Source organism: Oncorhynchus gorbuscha, linkage group LG25 (assembly GCF_021184085.1).
Source record: "Oncorhynchus gorbuscha isolate QuinsamMale2020 ecotype Even-year linkage group LG25, OgorEven_v1.0, whole genome shotgun sequence".
Classification (NCBI taxonomy): Eukaryota; Metazoa; Chordata; class Actinopteri; order Salmoniformes; family Salmonidae; genus Oncorhynchus; species Oncorhynchus gorbuscha.
Genome location: NC_060197.1, coordinates 4494189 through 4508215, shown reverse-complemented (window position 1 = coordinate 4508215; position 14027 = coordinate 4494189). Strand labels below are relative to the sequence as shown.

The following is a 14027-nucleotide window of genomic DNA, read 5'->3' as shown; positions in this document are numbered from 1 at the left end:
ATAAGACAAAACATGACAAGTCTTGTTGGTCCGTAAAACCTGTGAATCCAGATAATAAAAAAATATATAATGGGTCTACAGTCAAAAAGGTTTTGCATAAATATATGTTTTTACTGCATCAGGATAGGTTGGATCATAACATGGCCATAACTATGGTACAGTTTAAAAATATTGATCATTATTTTATTATAATATCAATTACAGAGAAATAAGCTGAGCAAATTGATACCCCTGTCTTCATCCGAAGATCATTTTCACCATAGGACTGTGCTGGGGAAAGATGATGTGATTGTGATAAACAGCTGAGAAGATTATGACAGAAGATTTGATAAAGACCTGTAATGAATCATGATGACAGAGATACTGATAAAATATTTGAAATGTTTGATTACATCTGAAGTCCTGGAACAAGGCAGAATCCAACAGATAGAACATGAACAAGATACAGTTCACATCCCTCCTTTTCCCACATCCTCCTTGCAAATGGATTAGATCATAACATTTGATCATAACCAAACATATTACATTATCAGAACAGTCATTTTGATAATACAATACAACAGAATACAATAGAAAACATCCTTCAAATTCTCTTGTGTTACAGTATAAAAGAATCAGTATATTATATTATCTAAAATAATGTGTCCACATGTCCATAACACTAGTGCTGAGGTTTCCTGGGTGGGGGCGTCAGATCTTCTTGAATGGCCCTGAACAGCTGCAGCAGGGCGTCTCCCCACAGCGCCTTCTGGTGTTGGGAGGTGTTATGAGCCAGAGTCTGGGCAGTGTACACCATAGTGAGCACTGTGCGCTCAAAGTCCTCCCTGCTCAGGGCACCTCTGCGCTGGGACAGGTGGGAGGTCAGACGTCTGATCTCCGATAGTCTCTTGGGCAGGACGTCCTCACAGATAACCTCCAGCTTTTGGACCGACCTCAGAGATGCCAGCTCCATGTCTGGGATCACGAAGGGCTTGTCCTCACCCTCTATCTGCAGGCCTGCCAGCAGGATCTAGAAGACAGACACAGTTGTATCAGATTCTTTACAGGTTCTATCAGATCCACTTTTCATATGTCCATCTGTCATCTCAATACCTTCATGTTCTGAGATTGTTTGATTGATTTAATCAATTGACTGATTGAATGATTTGATCAACAGAGCGATTTCCCAAAAGAGTCATGGTGAAACTCACCTCATACAAAAACAATGGTATAACTGGAATACAAGTCAAGCTCTTACCAGTAGGGGTCCTACAATACATTACAAAATATGTTTGCTGCTTATTCCTCTGTTGAATCGGACTAAACACCCAATAATTAAGACCTTAAAAATAAGTTTATGTTCCTTCCATGGATAGAGGGACAGTTTTCCTTGAGTAACCTGACTCCTGTTGGCATGTATTCATGGATGCCAATGGAAGCCAGGCTTCCCCCAAAATAATTGTCAAAGAAAAAAGTGTAATTTAAAAACTGTTTCATCTCGGTCTTTGAGAATTTTACTTCAGTTTTTCAAGAGGCGGAATGTATCTCACCGGGGGAGAAAGCATTAGAGCGAGTGAAACTGTGCCCCCTTCTATCTGTATGTGTAGGCCATCTATCTGATGATGTCTGGTCAAAAGCTGTTTGGCATTTGGCCTCCCTTGATAAAAATGATAAAATATTAGCCAATCAGTGTTGAGCTAAACTGTTAATGGTTTTGGCGCACCAAAAGAAAGTCTCAGGGGAAGCCAGTTTGGATTTGGCTTCACTCCTATCACATTGAGACCCAAACATCATTGACAAAAAACAACTTCAATTGTCACATTTCATTGTGTTGTTGTCCTCCGGTGGCTTGCTAGCTAGCTAAAATTGGCCCTTTCCTAAATTAGCAATTGATGGAGAAAGGGATTTGGACTTGTTTTACTTAATTCATCATACTGTCAAATTATTATAACTGCGATTCTGATCCAAAGATAAATTCATACATTGTGCCCTTGACCTGAGAGGATGGAAGTTCAATGTGTAGCTAGATGTAGAAGGCTAATGTTAACTAGCTAACAGTGACCATGATAGGAAGTTAGGCGAGCGAGTAAGCATTTTAGCTAGGTAGCCTAGGACAACAAAAAATAAAAGCATGTACTGTATAGACCGTTTCGTCAACATGAAAGAGAGGAGGATGGCATTGGCATTTCTCTACAAGTAGGGTGAGTCCATGTGTTTTTCTACTTGCACACACACACACACACACACACACACACACACACACACACACACACACACACACACACACACACACACACACACACACACACACACACACACACACACACACACACACACACACACACACACACACACACACACACACACACACACAGAGGGAAATCAGAACCATGGGAAGCCACATCATATTTAGCTTACTATGGAAGACCAGGGGTTTGGTCAAGACATTTACACAGATTAGGCACGGACAGGGTAGGATAAACTCGGTTTCAAGGGTGTTTATTTAAATAATACATCAAAAAGAAAAGTTCTCCCCTATGAGACCCTCTCCGGGGTACCGTCTTCTGGGCTCCAGGTCTTGCTGTATCCTGTCGGGATCACAACTGCACTCACTCCTCACTCACTCTGTAACCATCCCCACCTATACAGGAGTCCTTTCTTCCCCCCATCCCCAGCTATACAGGAGTCCTTTCTTCCCCCATCCCCACCTATACAGGAGTCCTTTCTTCCCCCATCCCCACCTATACAGGAGTCCTTTCTTCCCCCATCCCCACCTATACAGGAGTCCTTTTTCCCCCATCCCCAGCTATACAGGAGTCCTTTCTTCCCCCATCCCCACCTATACAGGAGTCCTTTCTTCCCCCCCCATCCCCACCTATACAGGAGTCCTTTCTTCCCCCCATTCCCCCCTATACAGGAGTCCTTTCTTCCCCCATCCCCACCTATACAGGAGTCCTTTCTTCCCCCATCCCCACCTATACAGGAGTCCTTTCTTTCCCCCATCCCCACCTATACAGGAGTCCTTTCTTCCCCCCATCCCCACCTATACAGGAGTCCTTTCTTCCCCCATCCCCACCTAAACAGGAGTCCTTTCTTCCCCCATCCCCACCTATAGGAGTCATTTCTTCCCCCCATCCCCACCTATACAGGAGTCCTTTCTTCCCCCATCCCCAAATATACAGGAGTCCTTTCTTCCCCCCATCCTCAACTATACAGGAGTCCTTTCTTCCCCCCATCCCCACCTATACAGGAGTCCTTTCTTCCCCCATCCCCACCTATACAGGAGTCCTTTCTTCCCCTCATCCCCACCTATACAGGAGTCCTTTCTTCCCCCATCCCCACCTATACAGGAGTCCTTTTTCCCCCCATCCCCACCTATACAGGAGTCCTTTCTTCCCCCCATCCCCAAATATACAGGAGTCCTTTCTTCCCCCATCCTCAACTATACAGGAGTCCTTTCTTCCCCCATCCCCACCTATACAGGAGTCCTTTCTTCCCCCATCCCCACCTATACAGGAGTCCTTTCTTCCCCTCATCCCCACCTATACAGGAGTCCTTTCTTCCCCCATCCCCACCTATACAGGAGTCCTTTCTTCCCCCCATCCCCACCTAAACAGGAGTCCTTTCTTCCCCCATCCCCACCTATACAGGAGTCCTTTCTTCCCCCCATCCCCACCTATACAGGAGTCCTTTCTTCCCCCATCCCCACTTATACAGGAGTCCTTTCTTCCCCCCCATCCCCACCTATATAGGAGTCCTTTCTTCCCCCCATCCCCACCTATACAGGAGTCCTTTCTTCTCCCCATCCCCACCTATACAGGAGTCCTTTCTTCCCCCCATCCCCACCTATACAGGAGTCCTTTCTTCTCCCCATCCCCACCTATACAGGAGTCCTTTCTTCCCCCATCCCCACCTATACAGGAGTCCTTTCTTCTCCCCATCCCCACCTATACAGGAGTCCTTTCTTCCCCCATCCCCACCTATACAGGAGTCCTTTCTTCTCCCCATCCCCACCTATACAGGAGTCCTTTCTTCCCCCCATCCCCACCTATACAGGAGTCCTTTCTTCTCCCCATCCCCACCTATATAGGAGTCCTTTCTTCCCCCCATCCCCACCTATACAGGAGTCCTTTCTTCTCCCCATCCCCACCTATACAGGAGTCCTTTCTTCCCCCACTCTCCATGTGTGCTGCCCTTCTCGTAGCTATATGGGCCTTGCACAGCTGGTGAGCAATCAGCCCTTGATTACTCACCAACTCACAATCAGCGCCAATTAATCCTGTCCTGAGAACCCGTCGAGACCTGGCACGTCCAGCTGATGGAGCCATCGCCTCGTGATGTAAACACCGGCTGTCACCAGGCCTTGACGAGTCTCCCCCTGGTGGCAGACTTGCTGTACGCCACATTACGTTGATTGGACTAGATTGTTTTTGGTGTATTTTAGTTGTCACTGTATTAGACTAAGCATACAGTAGGTGGTTTGATAATGTTGAAATGTTGAAGTTGAAATGGTGCTGGAATAGCGGAGGCAGCTCCTGTTTTCTTTGTGACTTGCAGTAACTCTCCGTGGTTCTAAATCAATAGTTGTTAAGTAGTCTGAAAACTCCAGAAACATTATTTTCCTTGACGTTGCTGTAGTTCATGAAACTGTTGGTTACATTCAATATGTTTTCTGGACTTCACCTGACAGACGATGCTCTCTGGTTTTGTGATGAATTGATTCTGCCACTGTGTCTTCTTATTGACTCGGCCTTAGGCCTATATATCACTATATCACGGTGGCAAGGCATATGAACTAACAGGTCATAGAGCAGACAAATACATTCTCACAACACAGTTTGTAATATGGCTTTTTTTCCTGGCTTGGTTTCCCCAGTGATTTTACCCACACACTGCTACTGATGATGACTGCTGACTGAGGCTTCAGTTTCCCTTTCCCAGTAGGTCAAAACTACGTTCCTGCTCCAACCATGACTCTCGTTGCCCAAGTTCAACTGTATGAAATTCAGAAAGTTTGAAGCCATGAGGACGGTTCACTTTGCATACAGCTTCTCTGTCTCGGCCCTTCCCACCTCCGACCTCCATTTCCCTGCAGCACGACGAGCGGTGGTATCCACAGGATTCACATCAAACAGGAAATGTTTCAGCTCTCCAATTTGTAGCAGAAGAGGAGTCAAACATTCAATACATCTAACTTTCACTTCTCTCTCTGAATGGAACTCTGAGGAGATACACACACCTACACACATAGGCCCACTGCTGAAGACAAGAGCTCTCCAACTTTGCTTACTCCACACGCACTTCTTGGTTTCCGTTGTTTGCTCAGCGATGTTCTGAGTTCTGTCATAACAAACAGTAGAAATGTAGCCTCTTCCCATACTGTAATGCCCAATTCCAAATCAACCCTTAGATCCTATGCACTCTCAGATCTCCATAAGTGCAGGGTCTAGGGGTCGATTTAAGATTTGAGATTTGACTCCGACAAGGACTGATATAAGAGTTTGCTACAGTATGGAGAAAGGGGCCCCTATGCGACCTACAACTCACTTAAGTAACTAACAGAGTTTCTGAAAGTTAAGAATTCTTCCCAAAAGCACAAGAGATGAGCTTTCAGGTATTTTTGACTTGTTATGCCTAAGATATTTTATTTAGAAGCAATGGTGAATATAAAAGCTTGAGTAGCATTGATTCTGATGCAACATGTTTTGCCGCTACCCCACAAGATTCACAAAGATTCAATAACCTATGACCTCTGTGTCCATGTTTTCCACTCAAACATCAGAGCGGTGGATGGTTGAGCAGTAGATGTCCAGACATTATGTTTGCTTCTTGGGCTCCAACATACCAGCTGTAGTATGTGTGAATGAATCTGGGTTGTGCCCACAGTGGATATGGTCAACAATGAGATTATTTATTATTAAGCAGGGGCCTCTGGAATATGGAATTCAATGTCAGAACAATATTAAGTATTAAAGACGAAATGATCTGAGAGGAGGGTCTCTGGATGATCCATTGTGGGTCGGAGAGAAGAGCCAGACTGTTACAGACTGAGAGCCTGTAATAAAACTTTACATTTGTGGAAGATTTAACTTTATCTGACAACAATCTTCTTGTTTCCATGTAAAATTAACAATGAATTAAATCCCCTTTATGCTCATTAATGTAATTTAAGCAGCGATGGCTATTGTCGACTCACCTCAAACAGCAGGTTAACATCTTCCACAGAGTTCTGGAAGGTGGGGTTGACCAATGAGTGTGCGCCACGCTTCACTCTAAAGGCTGACGGGTAAAGGGCTAAATAGAAAGGGGAGAGAAAGTGAGAAGAGAAGAGATAGCATTTTGAGTAGTTGAATGACTCATTAAACCAAAAGCAAACCAAAAGAAGTCCTGAAATACAATAGATCCAGAATTTCCCGTTGAGCGGGTGAATATGGTTGCTGTTGTTGTGACCAGGAGGTCAGTCAAACTCAGCACACGTTGCAGTATTTACGCAGTGGCATACAGTATACAATAAAGTCAAATACATTGACACAGTGGCTATAGGTCATGTAAAATCCTACACTTACTGCATACTGTAAACATGTCTACGTAGGTTAAACTATCGAGTCCCAGGTTTGTGGGAGACAACTAGGGTGTAAACTGCAGCAGACGTTCCTATGTGAAACCGGGTGAAAACCTTTTAACCTCTGACACCTGTAATCGCTGGTATGTCCCACTTTATAGATGCCCCCTCTTTTCAAAGAGCCAGGTGTGTCTATAGGGCATAGGCTATAGGGTAGGGCGGTCAGATTTCAAAGTGTCAGGGCATATGTGCCGCAGCAGGCCTGAGAGTTCAGGATCTGTGGTCTGCTCTTCATAAAAGCCCTCTCTCTCAGCCTTCAGAACCGCAGACTAAGGCAGCTCTGTCATTTATAAGGGGAGCTAACCAGGAGCAGAAGCAGTGAAACACCTGGACACAGGCTTACCAACTGGGTTCCAACCTTGGTCCCTTGCATACCACTAGACTGCTGAGCTAAAGGCAGCTCCTGAGCTAAATGCAGCTAAGGCAGGTATTCTGATCTCAGATGAGATCATTCGCTGAACCACCTCCTTCACACCTATTCTTTGACCTGTAAGGGAGATGTGGTAGTTATTATATCTACAAAGGACTCGTCTAATCTCTCAAAATTAACATTAACATTAAGTGAGATAATGGGGCTAATAGGCTTCTTTTCACAGGGTTCCCTCTGCATTACTCTGAGTGGCTTCTGAACAGTGAGGGGATGATTTGAGGCAGGAGTCACAGTAGTGACATGATAATACCCTTCACCTGTTTGAGAGGCAGCTGCAGTACATAGAGACATTCTTGTGGTCAAGTATTTGACCTCAACAGAAAAATATGACAGGTTGAGAAATGTTGTTAACATGACCTAGAGATGACCCAGCCCAACCCAAAGAAAGTCTGGTGCAACAGCATCTCTCCCTCAATACCTTATTTGCTTTCTTTTCCATTACAGCCCTGAATATCTGGCAGGAACTCCGACTGTGTGTTGAAAGTACAGGGCCATGTGCTTTTGGGTTGAAGGGTCAGGTACAGACAGACAAGGTCCAAATAAGAAGCTTGATTGGAAGTCGGAGCATGTATGAAGTGGACACAAACAGACCATCGATCATGCAGTGCCTCAGTCTGTCTGAGGAATGCCTGGGCCCTGGACAGAACAGAAAGGTCATGGTAGGAACACAGCGTGGCTAGGGATAAAATAAATTGTCCTCTCAACAGTTCAGAGTTAAATGCGGTTGTAACTTAGCCTTATGAAACACAGCACACGGGGGCTACTGTTTATCCATACCTCACACCATAGCTTACTCATTCTCTCATAGATACAACACCTGTCGGAGAGTGACATTCTTTCCGAGCTTGGTCAGTTCCCTACTACTGTACAACGTGCTCTTGTTACTAATCTAAGCCAGATATCCAATCACTGTACAGTAATCTGCTGTTTGAGCCAAGCGAAATATAGGCTCACTGAGTTTAATGAGGATCATAGTTTAAACATTGGCCCTCTTTATGGAAACCGATCAGGAATCAGCTCCTGGTCAACTGACACCCAGCACAATTCCACTGTTCTCCGACTGTACTCCATATGGATTCTGATCCAAGATCAGGTCTTGCTATTCCCAGCCCCCCCACTGTACTCCTCACGCTCTCGATGGGACAACACTTGCCCTATTCTTCCCATTCAGAAACAGGGTTAAAGAAGCAGCGTGGGAATGTATAAGCATACAGAACACACCCATAGGGACAACAACTTTTATTGGCACAGAGCCGGTGTGAACAGTGAGGTTATGAGGTCTATGAGGTTCATTTCCATGCTTCGTTTTCCATGAATCGTTTGATGTTAATGTTGATGCTGTACCACTGTGGAGATATTAGCTCCAAAATGGCTGCTCCAACCAGCCAGCAATTTGTGTGGGTTTCACCACTAGTTGCACAGGCGCCATACATACAGCAGCTGCGAGGAATGCCAGACATTGCCGTCATCATTTTCACCCAGATTTGGGCTGATATGTGCTACTGTGCATCCAAGTGAGATACTCATCCAGTATGTCCTGGAAAGCCTAAGCCCCAATGTTGACTTTCATCCAGGAGCACATCCTTTCCTGATGCTTTCCAGTGTGTATCTATAAGTGGAGGTAGGTGGAGCTGGAATTCCACACACACAGATGATACACTGAGTCCATTGTGTTGAGCTCGAGTCAGAAGTGAAGAACAGGAGGGAACCTTCTTTTCACCTCAGCAGAACAACAGCAACACAAAGAAACATCTATGTTCAATGCCCATGTGATGTGTAACCTTGCCTGAGACCTGAAGACTTGTGTAATGCCTAGGCTTTAGCTCAGCGGGCCAACACAGTCGTCTGATACACAGTAGACTCGGTTTCCAAATCGAGCCGGTCACATATGGAATAAGTGGTTGCTGGTTTAAAGAAGATGATCCCACCTCTGAAAGCAGATCTCAGTTTTCAAAGCTCTGAGCTAGAAGAAACCAATCATCGCTCGTGCTTCTCGGCCCACTGTAGCGCTAGACTAAATAATCAGTGTTTGCTAGGACACTGTCCCCTGTGTCCTCACAAACAAGCAGGGAACTTGTAATCTCCCTCTAAGCACATGCAATGAGCCAGGGGAAAACACAAAGCAATTCATTACAAGCAGTGCTAAATGGTCTTGGCTGGAATTGTGTCGTGACTAGAGAAAAGCAGGCAAACCAGAGGTCACTGTCCTCCAGGTTTACTGTAATGGTTATTTGGGTTAAAGTCAGAGCCAAAACCACAGTCAGGAACATTTGCCATACTACAACTGATGAATGATGTTTGCTTAACCAGTTTACATATTCTGCATTGTGATGTCTAAACTGATATTTTCCACAGAATGCACACACTCTGGAGCAAGTATATGTCCTAATTAGAACATTCCCAGTGGACTGAAGACCTGAGAGCTCCAAATATGGGACAAGATATGTCACAATGTTGAAGGGATAACAATACATCAAGTCAGACATGCAGATGTTCTTCCAAGCTGCTGCAGTCGAAACAGCTGGGGAAGAATGTGGCAGCAGTCAGAGGGACACAGTGGGCCAGAGACAGTCACATGGGCTACACTTACAGTTTGTCCCCTATTCTAAATCACTGTCGGTCCCCTCTATCAAATCCTAAATATTCAGACGTGATCTTTAGAAGTGACCTGATGTTCAATAGCCATACAGTAGATAAGCTTAGTACTAGTATGACATGAATGTAATAATACTTTCCTAAAGGATACTGAGACACATGACTGATTGACAGACCAGTTTCCCCTCTGGGATTAATAAAGTTTGTGTTATTTTATCTGATCATGTCAGACTCGTATCCACACAGTCACATCATACACAGTCGTGGCAAAATGTTTTGAGAATGACACAGATATTCATTTGTCTGCTGCCTCAGTTTGTATGATGACAATATGCATATACTCCAGCATGTTATGAAGAGTGATCAGATGAATTGCAATTAATTGCAAAGTCCCTCTTTGCCGTGCAAATGAACTGAATCCCCCCAAAAACATTTCCACTGCATTTCAGCCCTGCCACAAAAGGACCAGCTGACATCATGTCAGTGATTCTCTCATTAACACAGGTGTGAGTGTTGACGAGGACAAGGCTGGAGACCACTCTGTCATGCTGATTGAGTTTGAATAACAGAAGCTTCAAAAGGAGGGTGGTGCTTGGAATCATTGTTCTTCCTCTGTCAGCCATGGTTTCGTGCAAGGAAACACATGCCGTCATCATTGCTTTGCACAAAAAGGGCTTCACAGGCAAGGATATTGCTGCCAGTAAGATTGCACCTAAGTCAACCATTTATCAAGAACTTCAAGGAGAGCGGTTCAATTGTTGTGACGAAGACTTCAGGGCGCCCAAGAAAGTCCAGCAAGCGCCAGGACCATCTCCTAAAGTTGATTCAGCTGTGGGATCGGGGCACCACCAGTACAGAGTTTGCTCAGGAATGGCAGCAGGCAGGTGTGAGTGCGTCTGCGCGCACAGTGAGGCGAAGACTTTTGTAGGATGTCCTGGTGTCAAGAAGGGCAGCAAAGAAGCCACTTCTCTCCAGGAAAAAGTTCAGAGACAGACTGATATTCTGCAAAAGGTACAGGGATTGGACTGCTGTGGACTGGGGTAAAGTCATTTTCTCTGATGAATCCCCTTTCCGATTGTTTGGGGCATCCAGAAAAAAGCTTGTCCGGAGAAGACAAGGTGAGCGCTACCATCAGTCCTGTGTCATGCCAACAGTAAAGCATCCCGAGACCATTCATGTGTGGGGTTACTTCTCAGCCAAGGGAGTGGGCTCACTCACAATTTTGCCTAAGAACACAGCCATGAATAAAGAATGGTACCAACACATCCTCCAATAGGAACTTCTCCCAACCATCCAGGAACAGTTTGATGACGAACAATGCCTTTTCCAGCATGATGGAGCACCTTGCCATAAGGTAAGTGGCTCGGGGAACAAAACATTGATATTTTGGGTCCATGGCCAGGAAACTCCCCAGACCTTAATCCCATTGAGAACTTGTGGTCAATCCTCAAGAGGTGGGTGGACAAACAAAAACCCACAAATTCTGACAAACTCCAAGCATTGACTATGCAAGAATGTGCTGCCATCAGTCAGGATGTGGACCGGAAGTTAATTGACAGCATGCCAGGGTCAGATCACAGAGGTCTTGAAAAATGAGTGTCAACACTGCAAATATTGACTCTTGCATCAACTTCATGTAATTGTCAATAAAAGACTTGACACTTATAAAATGTTTGTAATTATACTTCAGTATTCCATAGTAACATATGACAAAAAATATCTAAAGACACTGAAGCAGCAAACTTTGTGAAAACATATATTTGTGTCATTCTCAAAATCTTTGGCCAAGACTGTATATGACTGGATCTCATCTGCCTGCAAAGACCTGAGCTAAGTTGCGTTTCCTGAAGCAAGTTCAACATCATGTGACTGATTCAGTGATTTACATAAATCCACCCTCCTACATTCCTTAATTCGGAGGGACCTATTTTCGGCAGTCAACATTTCCAAGGAACCAAACATTGACGTGTGTGGGAGGGAAAATGTATGAATGTGGATCCAAATGTTTGGACCCAACTACAAAGAGGCACTTGAAGTTGTTTTTCCCTGTCGAAAGATATTCAGAAAATAGCATTTCTCTCCTTCTCATCAACACAATCACATACATACAGGAGCCTAACACCCACAGCCCTGCCAAAGCAAACAAAACATTTGTCTTTACTTCAAAAAACATAAAATCTCATAAATGTCTGCAAACACATCAGAAAATAGTCTACATAAAAAATAGCCTACTTAACTCCACCTAAATAATCTATTTGGCAGCAAAACGTTCAGTTATGATAATGCACAACGATACTTAATACATAACCATATTTTATTTTTTCCTTTGATTCCTAAATGCAGTTCATTACGTCTTATTGCGACTAGCTCTGAGTACGTCTACACAACAACCATTAACTTTCTATGAACGTGTCTATGTGGACCCCTCAAACTGACCTGAAGTCAGTCGAAGCTCTGTGAGGTGCTCAGGTGTCCTACCTTTCCTCCAGTGTTGAGCAGCAGCCAGGAACAGCTGGCAGTAGAACACAGTGATGAGTAGACCCCACCGATGCATCATGCTGACTCTCGGCCCAGCGCACACACACTGCCACTGCCCTGTCGTCTGTCTGTCTCAATGGGATCTGAATGTGGATCAGTCACCAGCTAATCACAGCAGCCAGCTAGGCCCCAGCTGGAGAGAGTTGTGTACCAACAACCATCAGGAGAATGAGGTAAGAACGCTGACTGGAGCACTGCTAAACCACTTCACATGCAGCTGCCTCATCCTTTCCTTTGTCTGTCTGTTTCTCTCTCTCTCCCCTACCCTATCTCTGCCTCCCCCCTCTCTCTCTGTCTGTGACTGAGTGCTGAGTTCTCCCGGGCCAGGCTGTCTGGGTTGTCATCTGGAAGTCATCAAGACCCAGGGAATGGCTGCTCTGTTAGTGGCTGGCCTGCCGCTCACCGTGCTACTGGCTGAGGCAGAGCTGACACCAGACTGGCTGCAGCTGGTCTACAACCTGTAAAACCTGTCCAGTATCATCATCATCATCATTGTTGTAGTCACCGTCGTTTCCAATATGGTCTCCATCAGCATTAGCATAATGGTCATCATAGTCATATCGTAACCTCATCCCCAGGCTTATTGCTACCTCACACAGAGACAAAGATGGTGGCTGAGACAATCATTACTGTGAGGAATACCACGTCTCCATCATCATCATGCTCGGTCTTAGAATCCACCTGCATTCCACATATTGTATACACTGTAAGTGTCTGACAGCTTCATCACAGACAAGACTAAAACACCAATATCTGCCCACTTCAAATACATCCACTCCACATACAACAGACTACAGTGCAGTATAGCATTTCAGGGTTCTCTTCGTCTCTCCATTGTCCTCAGTGAACAGTTTCTGTTCTCTGTGTAGTCAGTCACATGATGTCAGTTACAACAACATTCAAAACTCTCGCTACCAGGGCCAAGGAGCATAGTGGTTTGCTCAGGAATCCAGGGGCGTTGCTTTGGTTGGCCTGTCCCTGTCCTAAGAGATGAAGGCAGGGAATAAAGGAAAATAACTGGAAAAAACAAGCGATTTCAGAAACGAGTCTGCTATTATTAAATAGAATTACACCATTCTACCATTCTACCTGTGGATGACAACTGTTTTTGCAGTATGTATTTCAGAGCTCAACCAATATCTGCTATATCAGTACTCTACTGCTGAGAACTAATGGTGTATTCATAAATGATCGTTTGGGTTAAATGTTTCATTTTACAATTACTGCTTCTATATTATCAGCGCATGATCATAAAAAATATGACTGATGACTGATATGAAATCTAAATGAAAATCTAAAATTGCCAGCAGTTTTAATTACCCACTTCACATCACTATTGCCACCACCTTGATTAGGTAACTTCAAACATTTCACTGATATATCAGGCAATGCTGAAGGCCATGATTAATTGAGCGCCCTCTGACTTTCAAGTTATTTGCTTTTCGAACACAATATGTTGAATTGAAACGTTCTCCTCTAAAACCAGATGGGCACCTGTGGTATTCTACCCTTCCGTGTCTCACTGAAGGAACAGTATGTTCAAATAACGGATGATGAGAGAAGGTGATGATATTCCCAGTGAACAAGTTTTAACACCTGTCTGTCTCTCAGTACATTACGCAATCAACTCAGAAGGTAATAACAGATGATTTTCTGAGTCTGAGAAAACAATGTCCAGCAGGTAAAGAAAACCTCACCACAGCCTGTCTCTCGTCTCCTTACTGGAAGGGTCATGGTAGAGAGGAACTAGAGTCTTTTTGTTGAAAACAATAAACGATGTCCACAGGAGCTCCTGGATACCTGAGCAGGAAAAAGTCCCAGCCCTTATCATTTCTACTGACGTGTAGTTCTCCATGTACCAGC

The 14027-nt window shown here is 44.5% G+C and overlaps 1 protein-coding gene across 1 annotated transcript; it reads right to left on the bottom strand.

Annotated features, from left to right (window-relative positions):
• Window positions 1-12397, bottom strand: LOC124014480 (protein FAM180A-like). The gene is made up of 3 exons (XM_046329542.1): window positions 12105-12397; window positions 6176-6273; window positions 1-1009 (listed from the first exon to the last, which is right to left on the bottom strand). The coding sequence occupies exons 1-3, from the start codon at window positions 12181-12183 to the stop codon at window positions 662-664; spliced, it is 525 nt and encodes a 174-aa protein (XP_046185498.1). The 5' UTR covers window positions 12184-12397; the 3' UTR covers window positions 1-661.
• Window positions 12398-14027: the final 1630 nt, after the last annotated feature.